Here is a 21,172-nt window from a genome sequence, read left to right on the forward strand (position 1 = left end):
ACTAGCGCAAGGGAGATTAGGGTATTCGGGCTAGTTTTGGGAATAGGATTCATAGATAAAGTTAGACCCTGACAAAGTTACAGCTGTGGATATGTGTCGGCAATGGAGACATGTATTGACGGCTAACTAGTTGTATCTTTCTAATTAGTTCCGAGGGTGGCTATTGTAGGCCTTGGCAAGATCATTGGCCTCGGCGTATCCATCAGCTGTGTGCTTGATACCGTGAGAAGCCATGAAGTTGTTCATATCGCCCCAGCCCTCCTTGACCATTTGATAGGTAGACTGGCCGCTGCCACTATGAATCACAAGCCAAGTGTTAATATACAGAAGACTGAGTGGAATTGGGGGCCACGAGAGAGGCTCTTTCAGGCACTTACGAGTTGGTACCCTGTGAAGCAGACTGGCCGGCGCCAGAGCCGGAATTAGAGGTAGAAGAAGACGAAGCAGCTTTGCGAGGCATGTTGGCTGTGAAAAAGAGAAGACGAGAGGAAGAGGAAGATATGAAGTCGAGTTGAAAAATAGGAGGCAGGGCTTGAGGACGAGTTGACTAGAGGAGGATATTCAAGGGAGAAGACGAGAGGGAAGGAGGAGGGGAAGGAGGGGGAGTTAAATATAAGGCTCTAAGTCCCTGCGGGTCTGACAGACACATGAACTTGGAGTTCGTTGTAGCTAACAGGCCAAAAGTTTAACACCAAGCCTTGATTCCATGGGTCGTGGCATGCTAGTAGAATCCCGGTTGGTGTCTGGCCTTGAACTGCAATGGCGATAATCAGGTCATGAACACAGGAGAGTGACTTCATGGCCATGTTCTGTGAATATCAAATGACAGTCGCCCCCAAGCCTTGCAGCTACGGCTGTAACAGAGATAGATAACAAGTTGTATAGTCCATCTTGATATTGAGTCACTGAAGTTGTTTATGCATTCGTTTGTAGTATGTATTGAACAATCAACCAACTAGATAACTATCTAGTTAGTGTTACTGTTAGTTATCTCACACCATACCATTTCTTTTGTGCCTAAAATTGTGTACCCTAACCCTATGTATGTTACTGATTACATAATCTAAAAAGAGAACATTTCCCTCAAGAAAGTCAAAGCGCATGGTCTTGTGGTCTAGTGGTATGATTCTCGCTTAGGGTTAACCCTAAAGCATAGCTTGCGAGAGGTCCCGTGTTCGATCCACGGCAAGACCCCAGTGTTTACTATCGAGCATTTTGATGTTGGTGTTCTTTTTCTTTTTTTTTTTTGAATCTCGAGTGCACGCACACACACACACATGGACATGGAGACGCCGATCATATTCTTTGCCAAATCGCGGCGATAAAAAGTTCGTCCAGTGCCGCATGATCCATGATCTGCCCCGTGCTCTAAAGCTTCACACTAACTTAGTTATCAGCCGTCAGACATGCACATATACACTCCCTCACTCTTCAAATCCGATTACCAAGCTTGGAATCTTCATGGGCGTTTCATAGATCCCAAGAGGTAGACTACGGGACTAAGCTTTATCACCGTGTAATTCCATTTCGTCGTGCCCAGAACCCGAGTTGTCGAAAAGCATCCAGACCCGGAGAGAAAAACCAGCGAGTTATGCATCCAGGTGCTGTAAGTGAGCAGCGAGGGTTCATGCTGCAAATATCACATCATAGCCCGTCTGCCTTAGCTATAGAAAGAACTAGTCAACTGATAAACTAGTTAGTTAGTTATAGTACAACGAATTTAAAGTTTCATGGCGATCCCGAACTTAGAACAAAGGTGATCACTATGCCATGAAAATGATTCACCCTAGAAGGCAGCCCGAAAGAGTTTGGCGTTAACGTTTCCTTGTCCGATGGTGTATCTCCGCCCGCAAGCCCGCGTCTTTCTTTGCAAACAAAAGAACCTACCAAGAAAATCAGCCCACAGACCATTGAAACAGCAATTTTCCGGGTGGTTCTTGAGTCTCCGGACTCCCACAACAAACTATATATCCCAAAGTGTTGCTCCGCCCTGGCGTTGTCCGCGCTTCCTTGTTTCTTCTTCGGCACTGCTTCCTTTTCGTTTACCCCCCCCCCTCTCTCACAGAATGCGTTTCTCTCTACTTGTGGCTTTGGCCTTGGCCACTTTCTGCCAAGCAGGTTACTTCAAAGGCATTACCTCTGACTACAGCTTCGGCCTTTCTCAGGACGATCTCTACGATTGGATGTCCAGAATCCGCAATGATGCGCCAGTGTCTTCGCTTTCTATTCCCGGAACCCACAACTCCATGACCTATTCACTCACCGAAAACAAAAATCTTCAAGGCCAGCTCGACACCCTGGCTCGCCAGCTGAAAGGCGGCATCAGATTCATCGACATTGGGAGCCGCCGGAATGGTGAAAAAATAGGAGTTTTCCACGGAGGCACCTACACCGAGCACGATCTAGACGAAGTCTTCTCCGTTGTTTTTGGGTTTCTTGACTACTACGAAAGCGAAAGTGTGATTATGCGCATCCACAAGGACAGCTGGCCCCTCGGTGAGAGCAGTGCCTTTAAGAACAACATGAATAGATATCTGGGACCGACTGGCCAATTTAAAGATAGTGTCAAAAACCGCCTCTACACCCACCCGGGACCCTATGACACCTGGGCCCCTAAGATGGGCGACATTCGCGGCAAACTTGTGATATTGCAAGACTTTTCCACCAAGCCCGCTGGCCGCTTTGGCATCCCCTGGAAATCGAGCAGCATTTCCGCAACAGAGTGGAAAATCTCCAAGGGGCGAGTCGGCGTGAACTACAAGTGGTCGTCGATTGAGACCGGCATCAGAGCGGCTAATGAGGACACGGAGAACAAGCTTCACATCACCTATACCGGCGTCAGTTTTGGCACAGCGCCGTTTATGGCTGCCGGTGGCAAGAGCCTCAATCAAAAGGGCATGAATGACATGCTGGGCGAGTTTCTCAAAGACGACAATGTCGACCGCGCAGGAATCGTTGCCGTGGACTTCCCCGGCGACAAGCTTGTTCGCGAAATACTCAAGCGAAACCGCCCGTTTTGCTATGGATCTCCAAGCTCAAGCTGATGCTCTAGTTAGCTGGTGGTATCATTGATATTCAGTAAAATCAAACAAAATTTTGACCTAAATAATCTGTTCTTTTGTTTTGTACCAAGCCCAAGTGAACAACTCCTTGTGACTAACTAAGAAAATATATTGACCTACGAGCATGTTGAAGCCGGGATATTCAGATTTTGAAAAAGGGTTCTAGCACCGGCGGCTCTGTAGTTAACACTAGGGCTGCATCAAGAACGCCCGTGTCACGTCAATAAATACATATGTGCTTAGCTAGCTATGCCTTAAACAACAACTACAGCATGAAGTTGGCACTCCCGGGCCGACGCCTGCCTTTTGGGCTTGGATGGAAGCCCTTGGCATGTCAAGCAAAGCAGCTCAAAGGGACCGAGTTTTGCTGCGTACAGGGTCGCGCTTGTACACGAAGACTCCAACAAAGCAGAACGAGTCAAGAACGTGTGGCCTGTCTGCCAGGGAGAGCCTCCCTGGCTACTATTAATAAACCCTGGCTATGGTTGTCTGGGAATCGCGGGCCCTGGTCTAGTCCATACTCGCACCATAAACAGCCCGCGATGCAAAAGTAAGCACCCAAACTCGGAAAAACACCATTTTTGTTCATGGGCCACGGGCCTGGTAAAGGCCGATACTCTGTATGTTTAAGCGACACAGCAACAAATGCGGTTCACGATAAAGCAACCTCAGACTATGTCTGTATTAATATGGCGGTGTTCCAGCAGCTCCCAAAACTCGGGGTTCCCTTCATCTTTTCCGGTCATCTCAATCTACCGCCGTTGCTTTCCTTGACGGACACCACCTCAACATGCGCCTTTCCGTCTTAGCGACTCTAGCATCGGCTGCTCTGAGCCAGGCCGGTTGCTTCAAAGATGCCTGCTCCAAGTACAGTTTCAACCTTCAAGCAGCCAGCAACGCCGACTGGATGGGAAAGATCCCCGACGACGTCTTGGTATCGGATTTGTCTATCCCCGGAACCCACAACTCCATGACAAACTTGCTTGAAAACCGCATTTTGCTGCAGTGCCAAATGAGCAGCCTTAAGCAGCAGCTCCACGCGGGTATCAGATACATTGATGTCACTGGGCGTTGGAAGAAGAACAAGATCCGAGTCTACAATGGCCCCTCGCGCACCACCTTTGATTTGGATGAAGTCTTCACGACGGCTCTTGACTTTCTCGATGAATATTCCAAAGAGGGCCTTATCTTGCGTATTCACAAAGACTTTTGGCCTTCAGACATGAACAAGAACTTTGAAGATAAAGTTGCAGACAAATACTTGGCTTCCGACAGCGAGCTCGGCCAACGCATCGGGTCTCGCCTTTACATTCTCCCTGGGCCCTCCCAGACTTGGGTCCCTAGGGTGGGCGAGCTCCGTGGCAAGATCATGATCCTACAAGACTTCCCCACCACGGTTCCTAACCGCTTTGGCATCCCTTGGGATTCTGACAGGTTGGTTGTGTCGGATTGGAAGGATACGCTTGGACGCATCGGCATATCTGCCAAATGGTCCGTCTACGAATCGAAAATCACAGCGGCAAGCAAAGAAACCGAAAACAAACTTCACATTGTCCACACGGCTGTTGGTCTAGGTGCTACGCCGTACAAAGCTGTGGCTGGAAAAGATGTCACAAATACCGGCATGAATGACCGCCTGGGCGAGTTCCTCAGCGCCAGTGACATTGGCCGGACTGGAATTATTGCCATGGACTTCCCCGGCAAGGAACTTATTGGGGAGATCCTCAGACGCAACGAAAGACTTCAAACCCCTAAAGTGTAGTTAAAGATCAATGTAATACTAGTCAACGAAGGCTTGGGGAACATGCCCCTTTTTTTCAAAGTAGAATACAACTCATGTGGGGATCATACATTCATGAGCATTAACGAAATTTAAGATCGAATACAACGGTCGTATCAGTTCCGTGGCTGGGGTGATAGAAGCTGACGATTTTGTGCCCCCCCCTGCCCCCCTCTCGTTGACCAAAATGGTGTTGTCGATTTGTCCTCTGTAGTTTTGGATACTTTGTAGTTTGATGGGTGAATCCGGTGGGGTTCTTTCTATTGTCCAGACGAGGCGTTTCGGTTTTCTTTGGAAATTCTACTTAACTGTGGTAGAAGCCTTATTTCCATTGGCGTGCTGTTCTTGTTGGCTTCTTGACCAAGTGCGGTTTCGATGATCTCTCGGATGTAGGTTTGTTGGTGGATCTCGGAAAGCACCTGGTATCCCTGTTGAAGCGTAGGTGTTGTTGTAGTCTATGTCATGTTTTTGAAGAACGCCTCGCGCTACTAGTCTGTCTTTGAATTTCTCAAACTCTCCTTTCGGGCTGAGTTTCTTTTTGAGCACCATCTTGGCTGAAAGTGGGTTGTAGCCGTGTGATGTTTCTGGCTCCTCAAATGCAAAACCGCCGAGTTCAGTGATGCTTTTGATTTCTTCAAATGCAGCTTTTCGCCATTCTTCTCTCTCTCGTCCGGCCATGGCCTCTCTCCAGGTTGGTTGATTTGCTTGGTCTTTCCCTGATTTTGTGCCATCTGCTTCTGCGATGAGTCCGATGAATTTTCCATAGAACATGTTCGTTGATTCGTCAATGATCCATGGATCGCTTTCGCCCTCTGTCGGAGTTTCGTCGTCTTCTTGCCAGGTTGGTAGGTCGTTGTTGTCAGCAGTTTGCATGCTCATGACTTCCATTTCTTTATTAGCCTTCTTTTCTTCGTTTGTTTCTAATGATTCGTTGTAGTTTTTGTCATGATAAACAAGGTTGTTCTGGATCTGCCGGAGGAGTGGATTATTTTTGATGAGATCTTTTCCAGGAATGTGACGTGGGATGTTCTGATGAAAGCCTTTTTGTCTGTATCCCATAGTTGGTAGATTGTTGTTCCGTCGTATCCGATCATCAGGGCTTTCTTTCCGTCTGGCTCCAGTTTTCCATTCCCTGTGTTGGTCCGTTTGTAGTAAAAGGCGTCGCAACCGATTTTTCTTGGGTGGCCAATGGAGGGTCGGTCGTCCCCTCCGGGCCTGATGTTGTCATACCACATTTGGTATGGTGACTTGTTTTGTGGGTTGGTAGTTGTTAGCATTCTGTTGGTAATGTGAATTGCTGCCATCATTACGGTCGGCCATAGGTATTTTGGTACGTCGGTGTCCGCCATCATCGATTTTGTCCGGCCGACGATCATGCCGTTGGCTTCCTTGTCGCCCGTGAGAGTGTCTTCGACTTTTATTCCGAGTTTATTTGACTCTTCTAACAAATCGTGATGTTCGATGTCTGAGCCTTGGTCTAGATGCATTCCTTTGAGTGCAATTTGATTTGTGGTGACCAGTAACCTTGCATGAATTGTACCAAAGTTTGTTCTCTTTCGTACTGATCCATTTGACCTGCGGCCGTTGTTGGTTGAGTTGCAAGGATTGGTGAGTTTTCGCTTTTGTGCATGGGATAGTTTTCTGTGGACATGGACCGGGTCGGCGCTGGGTGGGCGATCATTCGGGACGGGACAGTCCTGGACACGGGCAACTACCCGATTCCTTTCCACGCCGAGGTTCATGACGCCGAGGTGATGGCCATTGCCAGAGCCCTGGAAAAAGTAGACTCGTGGGTGAAACCACAGTGCCGCAAGGTCTGGGTCTGCTCTGACAACCTCGCCGCGGTGTACCGCCTCACGACATGGGGCGCGAAGCCCGGAACCTCCGAAGAGCTTCTCCGGAGGGCCCAAACGACTTGCGCCGACTGGATTGGCCAAAGCCCTGACCACCCAGGTCCTAGACCGTGGCCAGATGGTGCCCCCGCTGTGGAAGTGATTTGGGTCCCGGGGCACTCCGACGTCTGGGGCAACGAGCTCGCGGACCGACAAGCCAAGATGGGCGCCGAGAGGGCCTACACGCCCGTAGGGATGTCCCTTTACTGGGCCCGCAGCCATTTCCGCGCCCGCATCACCACCGAGTTTCGCACCTGGTGGTCGAATGAAGGTTGTGCCAACAGACCGCACCTGAGCCGACCTCTCAAGGCTCCTAAGAAGGCCTGGAAAACCTTCTTGACGACACTGAGCGCAAGCTCGCCCGCGCTGTCCTGACAGCACTTTCTGGTCACGGAGACTACGCAGACTACCGCCGCCGTTTCAATCACTTGAACGCGGTGCTAACCTGCCCCCTCTGCGACGCTGAGACCACCCCGGAGCACATTTGGGTCTGCCCCCGCAACCCTCAACGGATGTCTAAGGGCTTCTTCCAGAAGCTCATAGCCACCAAGAGTGGAGCCATCTGGCTGGCATCTAAAGCAGCCAAGAGTCCTCCGGTGCTTCTAGCACACCGCCGTGTGGTAACGGGAATGGACCCGCAGGAAGGGGACTCCCCAGTTCGCCCTCCACCCGACCCTCCACCGCCTGGTCCGACCCTGCCCGGGGCAGCTTAGCCTCTGGGGCCCAATCTTTTTTCGCGCAACCGCGCTACCAACCCTTTGGCGTAAATACGCCGCCAACCCCCCTTTTTTCTTATTTTGCACAAATATTTTTATCACTACATTGGCGGTGAGACCAGGACTCTGGGTCTTGTGGACAAATGACAGCCTCTGCGCTGGGCAGGTGGGAGACCTCCTGTCATTACACTTTGTGTGGGTGGTTTCTGTATGCATGGCTTTAGGTTTTGGTTTTTGCTTCTGTTATGTATTTTTCCTGGTACTAGAAATAGTCCCCTGTCGTATGTCGAGAATCCCTCGCGAGTAGACAGGTAAATAAAGACTTTCATCATCATCACCGCCGCATGAGGCTGGACACGCAGGCGCAAGACGTGGCCCTTCCCTCACTTTCTCCGCCACCTGGAGACGCCGATCTCTCGGGGTCTCCTTCTTAGCGCGTTTGCGCTGCCGTCACCACCTTCTTTTCTACTTGCTTTTCTGTTTGGTCTGCATCAACGGCGTGGCCAGGACTCTGCGCAAAAAAAAAAAAGTCCAGGTGTGGCCCATCGACCCAAAGCAGATAGGGCTGGACTAGCTTTGAATGTGCTATTAATTTACATACCTGGTGCCAGTTGTCTGGGTATGCCGAGCCCATGCCCTGAACAACCCTGTCCGGAATCGGCACAATGTCGCAAAACAAGATCCCGACATTGTGATGGTTAACTAGATATGTTTTTGGATTATGTCCAGTGCTCCTCCATGTCCAGAATACGCGGACGATGAGGTTCTCAGGCCCTTGGCGGGATTGAGTATTAATACATCGGAGCGCCAGCTTGTTCAGGCCTTTCAAAGTATTTAATCTTTACCGGTCGCTTCTTTAAGCCCATTTCCTTGTCCTTCATTCTAATTCTAGCATCATGTGGCTTTCTCTTCTTGCGACTTTGGCCTCAGCCTCTCTAAGCCAAGCCGGTTGTTTTCAAGGCCTCTGCTCCGATTACAGTTTTGATCTTGCCGAAGTTTCCAATGCCGATTGGATGGCTAAGATCCCCGATTCAATCGATATTTCGGCTTTAAGCATTCCGGGAACCCACAACTCTTTGACTGAGCATCTCGTCAGTTTCAAGCTGATTCAAAGCCAAAACACCAACTTAAAGACGCAGCTCGAGTCTGGCATAAGATACATTGACGTTAGTGGTCGTCTGAACTATGACTCAATCCAAATATTCCATGGCAACGGCTACACCAATTCCGATTTGGATGATGTTCTTACCGTAGCTTTTGACTTCCTCGACAAACACACCCAAGAGGCCATCATCATGCGCATCCACAAAGACACCATCCTATCAGGCCAGAATGAAGAGTTTGAAAGAGCCGTCAGCAGTCTTTTAGCATCCGACAGTGACCTTGGTAGACGGGCCAAAGACCGTGTCTACAGTCGCGGACGTGAGGGTATCTTCTGGGCTCCTAAACTGGGCGAACTTCGCGCCAAGATCCTTATCCTGCAAGACTTCACAACCGACTATCCTGGGCTTTTCGGAATCCCCTGGAGATCTGACGGCATGGTCGTGTCAAACTGGAAGGCCATCCCGGGACACATTGCACTGTCTATTAAATGGAGCATAGTCAAACATGCTCTCAAAAATGCCAACACTGACAAGAAACCAAGACTCCATATCACGCATTCGAGTGTCAGTGCTGGTGCCACTCCTTTCAAGGCTGCTGCTGGAAGAAAACTCGACAGGACCGGAATGAATGATTATCTCGGGAGGTATCTGGCGAAGGGTAAGCTCCAACGCACGGGAATAATATCCATGGATTTTCCTGGAAAAGAGCTTGTTGCGCAGATCATAAAACGTAACGAGCAGTTCTATAAGTCATAGTTAACGAGAAATGATGAGTGAACATTGTTTGTACAGTGGGTACCAAAAAGTCCTTAACCACCTGATGAAACTTGGTCAAATTCTGAACTTGTTCACCAACACCTGCACAACCTTCAACCACAATTCAACCACGACGACTTTTGAGCAAAAAGTCTTGCAGGCCATCTTCTTCAGTGTCTCTTATATCATAGTCCTAGAAAAGATCAACAATTACGGTGCCCTGTTTCATGTCTCGGCGTCAATAATGGAATGGTCGAGGCAGCATAGAATCGAGGCGATGGGCTGGCCGCCAAACCTCTCAGATAAAAACTTCCTCGAGGCCGATTGAAGTGCTTTAAAGGGCAAACTGTAATCAGTGCCTTTTCACGTCAAAGGCTATGAGGATAATGAGGCCGAAAAGGTCAAACTTCGAAGGTGCGGCAAGGAAACGCGGAAGGCTGTCCCCCAGGGCATGTTTGCTGGGTGCAAGATGTCGATGGAAGAAAGGCAATGTGAATGCATTGAACACCATATGTTATGTACAGACTATTAAACAGCAAAACCACAGCTTTCATTTGATATATTATTTGACCACATTAACGTTTATTTGGTTGAGAAATACATCAATCAAGCTTACAGTGTTGTGACGTAGTCTTGGTGTAGTTTTTAGGGTGGATAGGGACTTTTTGGTGCCAACTGTATGTAGGTATAGTAAACTAATGATGCGTATGTATGTATGTATGTAATTAATGGATTTCTGGCTACAACAAGGCGTTCATGACAAGTATTTTGTTAGGTATATGACCAAACATTACATCTAGTGAATGATGTCATCAAAAGAATGCCCGTCTGCATTTCTCCAGACCAACCCCTGACGGACGAGCCGTTAGCCTGATTCGAACTGTTCCTGATGATAGGGCTTACCCTCACATTTTCACCAGGGCCAGGGTTGGCTGCTACTAGTATCTTCTCATATAAAGCGACATTGCTTCAAAGTCTTAGAACCCGAAGTATCGTCAAACTCGCGTCGGCATCATGCCAACATAGAGTGCTGGCTTTCACATTTGCCTTGCCATGTGCGGAACCTATGGGCATTTACCAGACGGAGCTGTAAATACCACGGGTTGAAGAGGCGGAGTATTGGTCTGACCAATGATGGCTCAGAATTTTAAGCCCATGCACGACACAAATAGAAGCTTTCCATGCCGAGAATAACCTGAGAAATAGGCTGTCTGGCCTGTCATGTAGTCCGGCAGAATGTCATAAGTAGGACAAGGTTGACATTGTTTGGAATCAAGGCGAATTTTCGGCAGAAAAAAGACCATAACTAACTAAATAATACCCGCGTTCAAAGATTTAAGACGGTGTGTTCATCTGTGTAAATTTTATGTGCTACCCAAGGCTTCGCCGCGGACTTTCCGGGGGTTTAGAGAGTACGAATACGCATGTGTTCCATAGGTGGGGTCATACATATAGTTTTTGGCTTGTAGAGAAGCATGTATACAGGTCAGTGCTCCATTGATAACTGTGTCTAGTGTCAACCAGCAGAATATTCGGATCCATGCACCCGAAAGCTGTTCTTGATTGTAAGAATCAAGATACAAAGTACAGACTGCTCGATCAAGACTGTAATTCTCGGACCAAAGTCCGGAGAGAACGGCGTTATGACAGAGCTCAGACTCCGGTATGTTGGCTGAAATGGCTGCCGGCTGGTCTTTTTTTCATTTTCCAGTTTCTTGCATTCTCATTCACTCATTTTCTTCAGTCTTAGGCACCTCTTGCTGAACTCTTCTTTTTTTCGTTTCGCATATTCTTCGCTATAAAAATTGCGGGTTTCCGTTCTTGCAGTCCTGGCTTCGGCGGCACTGGCTCAGGCCGGATACTTTAAGGGAATTCATTCCAAGTATAGTTTTGACCTTTCAGACAATCTCAAGACTAACTGGATGACCAAGATCCACGACGATGTCGAGGTGTCATTTCTTTCTATCCCTGGGACCCATAATTATATGACCGACAAGCTTACCAACGAGGCACTACTCAAGTGCCGGAACACCAACCTAACCCACTAACTCAACGCCGGTATCAGATATATTGATGTCAGTGGCCGTGTGTTGGGGGATGAAATCCCAATCTATCACGGAAGTCACCCTACCTACTACAACCTGGAAACCGTCCTCACCACTGCTTTCGACTTTCTCGAAAAAAAAACCGGGCGAGGCTCTTATCATGCGCATTCAAAAGGATACTCGGGGATCGTGCGATAATGACGTTTTTGAAAAGGTTATCAGGCACCACATTTATTCTTCAACCCCTCTGGGCCAGCGAGCTAAAAAGAGAATCTATAACCGCGAGATGGCTGGCGTTTTTTGGGCTCCAAAGCTGGGCGACCTCCGCGGCAAAGTCTTGATTTTGCAAGAGTTCAAGACCGAGACCGAAGCTCGCTTTGGCATTCCATGGAGATCCTATGGTATGAAAGTTTCAGATTGGAAAGTCATGTTGGGCAAGCTGGCATCCCCTTCAAGTGGAAAAAGATTCAGAGGGCGTTATCCGCAGCTAGCAAGGCAGACGACTGCAAGCTTCACATCATCCATACGAGTGTCAGTGTGGGCGCCACTCCCTTCAAGACTGCTGGAGGCAGACCAGACAATGGGCTAGGGACCAACGATCGCCTTGGCGAGTATTTAAATGCCGATCTTTCTTTCTGCACAGGAATCGTAGTTATGGATTTCCCCGGCAAGGAGCTTGTGAACTAAATAATCAACCGTAACGCTTTGATTCACTCTGCGGCAAAAAAATAGTTTATGGTTAGTTTAAGCATACGCATGGAACGATGTATTTTCTTTTTGCTATACTTTTGGTGAATTTACTGTTGGGTGGTTAATGTGGCTACAAAACTCTCAATTCTCGAACACTGGCGATAACTTTGGCTGAAGATGACCTTGAAGCGATATGAGGAACCAACGCGACAACTGTAGTTTCTCTTATGTGATACAAGCAAAGTTAGCGGGGTTTTTTTTTCAGCAAAAGAGTCGACATTATAGTTACACTTGAGCAAACGGTTTCTGTCTGTACCTTCCCTCGGGGGTTTGAAAGTTCCAACTATCCGGCGTAAGCAAACCGGGGTTATGCATTATTCCAGGGTGAATGAGCAGCACATGGTATCTGCGGAACTGGTGCAAAGGAGATAATCTATCAAGTTCTGTCTTTTCCCGGTTCTTTTACCTTCTATTTTATCTCTCCTGGCCTCAGTGGTGTGTTTTCGTTGATGATCCTGAAGCGCGTGCTACTCGGCAAAACAGTTTTGGAGCTCTCCCATAAGTGAGTCCTTTTGTGCTTTTGCGCCACAGCGCCACACCGATGCTCCATGCGACAGGTACCGGGATCCACTACATTGCATGAACCTAGAGATACAAGAGCGGGACCGGGAAGCTAGAAGGTCTGAGGAACACAATAGAAGACTAACGATTCACTAGTGAATCTAATTAGCGTGCCTGAAGGAGTTTCGAGTTTTTGATGTAGAATAGCTAGCTATTTGGCGGGTTGAATATTAAAAGTAAGCAACCCTCGATTGTTTGTATCCTGGATAGTTGCTACGGACCTGAGAAACGATTTGAGCAAATTATGGACATTGAATTTTTGGTAAGGTCATGCCTTTTTTTCTTACCTACTCTAACTACGATGAACTTCATGCGAAGATCACATCTAATCAAAATGCTCCCAAGTGTATAAATGCAATAGCCCTGTCATTTATGAATCTGGATCCTTTTAGATACCGCACCGTCCATCACTTGAGCCCTTCCAGATCGGCAAGTGGCGTTTGCTCCATAGAAATGTGACAGCCAGAGCCCTATTAATACATTTATGGTTATTTGGCAATACCGAACTCTATTCATGTATTGTGAACGGATTCTTTTGATGAGGAGAAGGCGGGAACGACGAAGTGAGGCTTTTACCATTTTCATTTTCGTTTTCATTTTTATTATCATTATTATTATTATTGCTTTGCGTGTAATGTATCGTACACCGCGGCAAAACTTATGAACAGAATAGCCGCGCATCAGCATGAGGATTGAAGTGAAAGAGCTGACTAGGTACTGGTTGATTCAGGTATTAATACGGCCATGATTCAGCCGTTTCTGAGGTTCAGGACTTCTTTCATCCTCATCTTCATCCTTATCTCCACCCACTCATTTCCTGCAATCTTCTCCTTTTATTCTATCTCTTACCATCATTTTCAACATGCGCTTCTCTCTGCTTGCCACCCTGGCTTCGGCTACTCTGATCCAGGCTGAATGCCTCAACGAGGTCTGCTCTGACAACAGCTTCGATCTTGCCAAAGCTAGCAACACCAACTGGATGGGTAAAATTTCCAGCGATATTTCTGTTTCGGCCATCAGTATTCCTGGAACCCACGCATCTATGACCGTTACTCTCGGAAACCACCTGGACGACCAGTGCCAGAACACCAATCTCGAACAGCAGCTCGATGGCGGTATCAGATACTTGGATCTTAAAGCCCGCCGGCACGGCGACAGACTTCACATCTTCAACGGAGGCAGATCTACCGCGTACGACCTCGGCGATGTTTTCGAAACTTCCATAAAGTTCCTCGAGCAGCACGAGACAGAGTTCATAATTATGTGCCTGACCAAGGACAGTTGGCGCGATGGAAGCCATGTCTTTGAGACGCTCGTTCAAGATAGTTACGTGAATGCTGAGACCGACTTGGGGAAGAAAATTAGGAAGCGTCTGTACATTCCCAAAAATCCCAAGGACTTTTCTTACCCTACACTTGGAGAAATCCGTGGCAAGCTGTTGATTATCCAGGATTTCACCACCGAGACCCCTGGTCGCTTTGGTATCCCCTTCAAATCGGATAAGTTGGTTGTGTCGAACTGGAAGACCGCTAGCAAATTTGTCGGCATGAGCGCTAAGTGGGGTACTGTTGAGTCCAGCATCAAGAAAGCCAACGACAATTCCAAGAACAACCTCCACATCACCTACACCAGCGTCAGTCGCGGTATTGCCCCCTTTAGAGCTGCTGCTGGTCCCAAGACTGAGGACAAGGGCTTGAACGACCGCCTGGCTGATTATATTACTGCTGGCAATGTTGCTCGCACTGGTGTTGTTGTCATGGACTTCCCTGGCAAGAAACTTGTTGATATGATCATTGAACGCAACTCCTAGATGTTCAGTTCCAACGCTTAATGTCGTGCACTATTGAGACGAGGCACGACTTTGTATTTGTTGATAGTACTAATTAATGACAACCCCTTTCATCACCACACGATTTACTGTGAAGAAATCCAGACAATAGCGAGTGCAAATAAATAGTAGAGACCTCCAATGCTAGTAATGCCGGGAAGACGGTAAGAAGTAGAGAAAAATATAGTGTCGTTGTAGTATTCGGTGATTTGACAGGAAACTTGGAAGTCCTCGAGATTTTAGCAAAGAGCTTTCAAGACACTGTGAAGGTACATATTGCTCAGGCCTGCAATATCATTAGCACAGAACCTCTATCGAGGTTTCCTGTGTTTTGGTATCTTAGTGGTATTCATTTCGTCGACCCAGCTCGGAAACATCTGAGAGGTTCATCAAGCTGATACGACAGCAACAGTTGACATTGGAGGCGGGACTGGGGGTTTTGGTGCTCTATCTGAGTTTTTGGTAACGTGAAACTAGGCCTGGGGCTGATATGTGGCTTGGCAAGAACAATCTATAGGGGTCGTGAGCCATCTGGCTGGGGGCGTTCTTGTTAGTGAAAACGAGGTAGGATTGGAATCAGAACTTGACTGAGGTGTCTGGCTTTATGTCCTTTGGGCTGCGTAATAACGGAGTCTATAGCCAGCGATGTTATGATCATATGATAAATCCCGATGACAAGGGAGACCACGCTATGAAAAGTTTCTTTTACCGAAACTCTGACATGGTCGTGGCATTTTGCAGGTTGACTACTTTTCACGATATGTCTTGAAAAAGACTGCTGTTTTGGGATGTCCCCAACTGGTCCAGGCATTTGCTGCGCCTGAAGTATACGAATCTAAACCCGTTTGAATGAGTTGTCTTTGGGCTGTGGTCTTGGCAATAGTTGGTTATGCATATTATTGTACAGCCGCCGCCACGCGACAAGGATTTAAAATGTGCACATTTGTGGCGGAGAACTCGTCTAGAACTTGCTTCAGCTGTGGCCCCTGTTCCTCGTTCGGCTGAAGCCTGCCCAATAATAGGTCGCTGTGTTTTTTAGGATATCCTGAAGGCTACAGCCCATGGTGACAGATCTCAGATCTGGTCATCTTTCCCAGAAAAACATAGTTTCCGGAAGCACGATCAGACAAACAAGGATAGTTTAGCTCGTCTTGCCCCCCCCCCCCCCCCCCCCCCCGAGTTCTCGAATTTCTCCAGTGGAGACTGGGGGCTAAGCTGGAAGCTGAGCCACCGTACAACTGGCTCGAGACAAGGTTAAACTCCGTTCACGCAGTTGACATAATTGTAAATGCATATTGAGCATCTTTACGGCAAAACACGAAACGGATGAACTAGGTCGAGTCGTCCGTTTCTCTCGGCTCAAATTCAAAGTCCGGTGGCTTCTTGGATGAATCATTCCGTTTCCGCTCTGCGGAGTTTTGCGCATACACGTGGCTTGGGCTAAAGTAAAAATAGGCCGGAGTTTTTGGGTGCATTATCTAGCTGGTGATTGAATAAAATATTTTGGTTATTTGACGGTATTGTGAGAGCATTGTCGATGTCTCCCGAAAAAAAAAAAAAAAAAACACCATCTGCCTAACGTAGTTATGTGTAGTTACAATTTCACATCCGAGTACTACTCGGCTGGAGTTTGCTGCTCTCTTTGCCTAAAGCAAACTTTCGTTCGTCCGAGTTGTGGAACTTTCGGTTGCTTCACAGCCAGCAACTTGATTCATGCATGACATCACGGTTCTCGACTAGCTAACTAGCGATGAAGGTAATGCTGCATTATCCTTGGAGGGGCCCCTGCTGGGCTAAGGTCGAACATTTCATATAATGTTAGCTAGATATTATCCCATCTAGGGCTAAAAGGCATGGCAACACCGAGCCCTGTGCTATGCCCAACTTTGTTGTCAATAGCCAAGTATGTAGCTGGTGGGGGGAATGACATGAATCAAGAAACATATGTTAGTTATAGTTAACTCCTGCTCCAAACTGACCAATCGTCTAATTGGTCGCATGACTACCAATATCTACTCTTCACTTCAGCGAAGAATAAGACCCAAAACTGGAAATACAATACTGGCCATGTATTAATACTGCGGAGTGCCGACCTGAGTTGAATTGCCAAATTTTCTTCGTCCTCATCGCCATCTTCACATCCTCACTACATAACTAATCTTTTCTTAACATTTTACACTCAGAGTTCCATTTTCTGCCCGTTGAACATGCGAATTTCTCTTCTAGCAACACTGGCTTCAGCGACCTTGAGCCAGGCTGGTTGCTTCAACAAAGTCTGTTCCGAGTACAGTTTCGATCTCCAGGAGGCTTCTAATCCAAGATGGATGTCAAATATTCCTGACCCAGTCGAGCTGGCTTATATCTCTATCCCTGGAACACACAACTCAATGACCGACAAACTAGGGAGACATGACCTACTCCAATGTCAGAGCGCAAATTTGGAACAACAGCTCAAAGCTGGTATTCGATACATTGATATCAGTGGCCGTTTGATTGACGACAAGATCAAAATCTTTCATGGGAACTCCTACACCGACTACAACTTGGATCATCTCCTCACCACTGCTTTTGGGTTCTTGGATCAGAACCCTCGTGAAGCTCTTATTCTCCGTCTTCATAAGGGCAGTTGGTCATCTGGCGAGGAGGACGCTTTTGAGCATTCAGTAATGGAATATTTGGAGTCCAAAAGTGCGTTGGCTTTGAGAGCCCAACACCGCATCTACCGCGGCGGCCTAAATGGTGACATATCAGTTCCCACGCTGGGAGGCACCCGGGGCAGAATATTGATTCTGCAAGATTTCAACAGCGAAGAAGGGCCTGCTCGCTACGGCGTACCTTGGAGGTCCAATGCGATGGTCGTGTCAGACTGGAAGGCTAGTTTAGGGCATCTCTGGATGCCTCTGAAGTGGCATAAAGTCAAGCGTGCCATAAAGGCGGCGAATAAAGCTTCAGATACGAGGCTTCACATTACTTACACTAGTGTCAGTTTCGGTGCTACCCCTTACAAAACTGCTGGTGGCAGAAAGGGGCCGAAGAAGGGAATCAATGATCATCTTGGCGGGCTCTTGAATACTCCCGCCATATCCAAAACTGGAGTTGTCGTCATGGACTTCCCTGGGAAGAAGCTCATTAACCAAATCATCAAAAAAAATGACCAGCATATACTTCCAAGTCAAAGCTAGCTGGCTCTTACTTTTTTTAGTCTTTATCGTTTAGAATTTTGGAGAGGGAACATTTGGTTAATAGCAACAGGGCACGAATAGACAACGAATATCAACACATCATGAACATAAATTATTAAAGAGAGAGCACACGGAGAAAAGGGGACTAAAACCCAAATGGGCAATCGGGGTGCTTTAGACAGATGACAATCACTCTTGGTGATAAGTCCTACAACTAGCCAGCCATTGTACTAGGCGTGAATTTTGAGCAGTTGACCCAAGACCAACGTAATCGGACATTTTCTATACGAAAAGAAAATTATAAGGCAGCTCACTTTATCGAGATGCTGACTTCATATTGATTGAGCTGGCTACGGACGGCTTAGCTCTAACCATTTCTAATAGCTATTGTGTAGTTTCATGAGAACATGTTGGTATTTATTCGTAAAGTATTGCTTGTAGTAGTCGCCCACGAATGAACGCCAGTGAACGTACGAATCACTAGAGAGTTGTCTAAGAGTAGATTGGAGCATCTTCAACCCCCTAAACATCTATCGGTTGGCGAAACTCGGTGTTGCGCTGGATGATTTGGGTAATCAGGTCCTTACCAGGGAAATCCATCACAACAACCCCAGTGCGGCGAACAGTAGCGTCATTCAGGTACTGGCCGAGACGGTCGTTCATTCCCAAACTGTTGGAATCTTTGCCTCCAGCACTCTTATAAGGAGTAGTGCCCACACTGACGCTCGAATGAGTAATGTGAAGCTTAGCATCTTTTACTGTGCTAGCCGTATTAATAGCATCCTTCACATGCTTCCACTTGTGGCCCATGGCAAAATGTCCTGGGATCATCTTGAAATCCGATATAACCGCATCTTTAGATCCCCATTGAAGACCGTAACGACCAGATGGTTTGGTAGGGAAGTCTTGCACTATGAGCACCTTGCCACGGAGAACGCCCATTGTAGGGACCCGAAAGACTCCTTCTTCATTTGGAATATAGAGACGCTCAGCTGCGCGTCGGCTCAAATAGCTGTCGGAGAACACAGAATATCTGATAGATTTTTCAAAGCCTTCATTGGCGCCAGAACCCCAAGTATCTTTCTTAAGACGCATAATAATAACCTCCTTGGGATGGTCGTCTAGAAAGTCAAAAGCGGTGTTAATGACCCAGTCCAAATCGAAACCGGTATCAGTGTTTCCGTGGTAGATATGGATATCATTGCCAACCAAACGGCCGCTGACATCAATATATCGGATACCGCCTTCCAATTGCTGTTCCAAGTTGACGTTTTGGCAATGAAGGGGCGGATGTTCTTCCAATAGGTAGGTCATAGAGTTGTGGGTTCCGGGAATGCTAAGAGCCGTTATATATACCGCGTCGGATATGTCAGCCATCCAATAAGCGTTGCTGTTTTTCTCAAGATCAAAACTATACTGAGAGAAAACCTTATTGAAGCAGCCAGCTTGAGTTAGGGTGGCCGCTCCCAGAGTCGCAAGCAAGTAGAACCGCATGTTGACGAGGTTGGCAAAGAGGATAACTGAAAATTATTGATAGGAGAATAGGAGGGTTATGTGGCTAGTGGCAGTGAGCTGTTGAGGATCAAAGAATCCAGATTCTAAGTAGAGACCAACACATAGGCTCATTTATACACTTTCCCGGTCCGGACTTTGCAGTCAGATCTGCTTCTATCGGAGATAATTCAACCTCTGGCACATAGTATAATTTCAAGCATACAAGATTTGGTGGAGTTATTAACTACGGGAATATTGATATTGATCGACTTTTCCAACTGCATTAATAGTGTGATAGATTCTAGACGTGTATCGACACGGCTTGGCCCAATATTGTTATGCGTGTAACCTCAAAACCCAAATCGCCAAGCGATTTTGGGCGGTCGCTTAATAATACAAAGTTGAGCTGCTGCCGCCTTGGCACTTGCTTCTCTTGGCGCCGATTGATGTCTCCACTTTTGAAATCCTTCTAGAAGCCATGTACAGTTAACTGCCAAAGGTTTGTCCCCACTAGTGACCAAACCACCATGGGTCGGATGATGATGCATCTTTGTATAGATTTTTCTCGACCATATGAAATTTAATTCGTATGTTCTTTATACGAAATTCAAGCTCTACTTCTCCTCTCCAAGATTTGATATGCTAGCCCAAGGCTCGGAGCAGAATTGCAATCGTTTCTCCCATGAGATGATTCACCTCAAAATCAGAGGCCGTGAAATCGCTATCTATATTTTCTCGATGCAACGGCGGAGTTCAACTCGTCGAAAATTTGTGGTAGTCTAAGTTGAAGGTGTGATTACTACAGTGTTTAGAATTTCACCAAGCTTTTCAAAATGAGGACAAACTTTTAGCAACCAACTGACAACTCAAATGTCTTATCGCCACTATCTATAGAACCGTGAGACTGGGTAACCCGATCATTCGGTTTTTCTCTATCCTCTTGGGACCGTATCTTCTGTTTCCAATTATATTCCCGTTATCTCGCAAGAGTAGTGATCGTTCTTCTCGTAATAAATTTGCACGTTGTTACCAGCCAAGTTTGGCCCGACACGACAGGTATTTATGGGTTCATCTTATGTGAGTCTTGTCGTAATCTTCACTCAGCACCATATATACGGCACGCGACACTATCCCTTTTAGGCGTATAAACGGGATTTCTGGCTTTCTTTTATATGGACTTGAAATCATTGAAGTGAATGCTTTTCTCTTTTTCAGTTCCAAGTGCTGTTTCTACTACCTTCATGACGGAAGCTACACCTTGTATTTTCCCTAAAGAATCGCTGCATTGTTCATGTGCTGCACCCCTACGAGATATCAAATGCCGGGCGAATGAATAAATCACCGTATACACGTATATGCACATAAAGATTATTGGAAGGGTATCACTACCGCATAGCTACGCCCATATTTCAAGGGGCGAACCTGTTATTGGAATATCCCTCCATGGTTGCAAGGGTTATAGTCACGTGAGCCCCGGAAAGCTCTAACCCTTGTGAAACTCCACTTTGTATTTGTACTTGGCTATCACGATAGATGGAATGAGGCTGGAGAAGGAGGAGAGTAGAGAACCACGACTGAATCAACTGATATCTTGACCATTGTCTTGCACCTAGTACCGTACGACGTATATTTAGTATTTTGCCACGTAAGTAGGACAGGAGTCAACCCACACCTATGTCTCAGTTCGGAACTGGACTTCAACACTCCGAGTTCAGCCACACCAAGGAGTAATACGTTCACCCGTGGCAGAAATGGCCATCCGCACGGTCGATATGCTAGGTATATAAGGAACAAGAGCCCCTCTCTTTCGTGGTAGAAATCTAAGATAGAACAATACGTCATTAACTCATTCTATTCTACTCAATCAATTTCTCTCCTTATAGTCTAAAGTCCAATAAAGATAAACTAGTTATACATTTTGGGTTGCTTAGCTATATAGGTAGTGCCTAGAGATGCCAGGTTGTATTTTGTATAAAAGAACTCTTTTCTTGATGTCGAAAAAA

General features: G+C 46.9%; 8 protein-coding genes across 8 annotated transcripts; 6 read left to right on the plus strand and 2 right to left on the minus strand.

Annotated features, from left to right (window-relative positions):
* Positions 1-144: 144 nt before the first annotated feature.
* BROUX77_001799 (uncharacterized protein) lies at positions 145-460 on the minus strand (the record flags this gene model as incomplete). The annotated part of the gene is made up of 2 exons (XM_073746269.1): positions 145-295; positions 378-460. The coding sequence occupies 2 exons, from the start codon at positions 458-460 to the stop codon at positions 145-147; spliced, it is 234 nt and encodes a 77-aa protein (XP_073606881.1).
* Positions 461-2,066: 1,606 nt separating this feature from the next.
* Positions 2,067-3,044, plus strand: BROUX77_001800 (uncharacterized protein; the record flags this gene model as incomplete). The annotated part of the gene is made up of 1 exon (XM_073746270.1): positions 2,067-3,044. The coding sequence occupies one exon, from the start codon at positions 2,067-2,069 to the stop codon at positions 3,042-3,044; it is 978 nt and encodes a 325-aa protein (XP_073606882.1).
* Positions 3,045-3,852: 808 nt separating this feature from the next.
* On the plus strand, positions 3,853-4,824 carry BROUX77_001801 (uncharacterized protein; the record flags this gene model as incomplete). Its single annotated transcript, XM_073746271.1, has 1 exon — positions 3,853-4,824. One exon carries the CDS (start codon positions 3,853-3,855, stop codon positions 4,822-4,824), a length of 972 nt encoding a protein of 323 aa, XP_073606883.1.
* A 1,667-nt stretch (positions 4,825-6,491) lies between these two features.
* Positions 6,492-7,447, plus strand: BROUX77_001802 (uncharacterized protein; the record flags this gene model as incomplete). The annotated part of the gene is made up of 2 exons (XM_073746272.1): positions 6,492-7,005; positions 7,053-7,447. The coding sequence occupies 2 exons, from the start codon at positions 6,492-6,494 to the stop codon at positions 7,445-7,447; spliced, it is 909 nt and encodes a 302-aa protein (XP_073606884.1).
* Positions 7,448-8,346: 899 nt separating this feature from the next.
* On the plus strand, positions 8,347-9,309 carry BROUX77_001803 (uncharacterized protein; the record flags this gene model as incomplete). The annotated part of the gene is made up of 1 exon (XM_073746273.1): positions 8,347-9,309. The coding sequence occupies one exon, from the start codon at positions 8,347-8,349 to the stop codon at positions 9,307-9,309; it is 963 nt and encodes a 320-aa protein (XP_073606885.1).
* A 4,218-nt stretch (positions 9,310-13,527) lies between these two features.
* On the plus strand, positions 13,528-14,475 carry BROUX77_001804 (uncharacterized protein; the record flags this gene model as incomplete). The annotated part of the gene is made up of 1 exon (XM_073746274.1): positions 13,528-14,475. One exon carries the CDS (start codon positions 13,528-13,530, stop codon positions 14,473-14,475), a length of 948 nt encoding a protein of 315 aa, XP_073606886.1.
* Positions 14,476-16,880: 2,405 nt separating this feature from the next.
* Positions 16,881-17,675, plus strand: BROUX77_001805 (uncharacterized protein; the record flags this gene model as incomplete). The annotated part of the gene is made up of 1 exon (XM_073746275.1): positions 16,881-17,675. One exon carries the CDS (start codon positions 16,881-16,883, stop codon positions 17,673-17,675), a length of 795 nt encoding a protein of 264 aa, XP_073606887.1.
* A 522-nt stretch (positions 17,676-18,197) lies between these two features.
* On the minus strand, positions 18,198-19,169 carry BROUX77_001806 (uncharacterized protein; the record flags this gene model as incomplete). Its single annotated transcript, XM_073746276.1, has 1 exon — positions 18,198-19,169. The coding sequence occupies one exon, from the start codon at positions 19,167-19,169 to the stop codon at positions 18,198-18,200; it is 972 nt and encodes a 323-aa protein (XP_073606888.1).
* Between the last annotated feature and the right edge of the window lie 2,003 nt (positions 19,170-21,172).

The sequence above is a fragment of the Berkeleyomyces rouxiae genome, assembly GCF_048999995.1.
Source record: "Berkeleyomyces rouxiae strain 22BRR77 chromosome Unknown BrBRR77_ptg000002l, whole genome shotgun sequence".
Classification (NCBI taxonomy): domain Eukaryota; kingdom Fungi; phylum Ascomycota; class Sordariomycetes; order Microascales; family Ceratocystidaceae; genus Berkeleyomyces; species Berkeleyomyces rouxiae.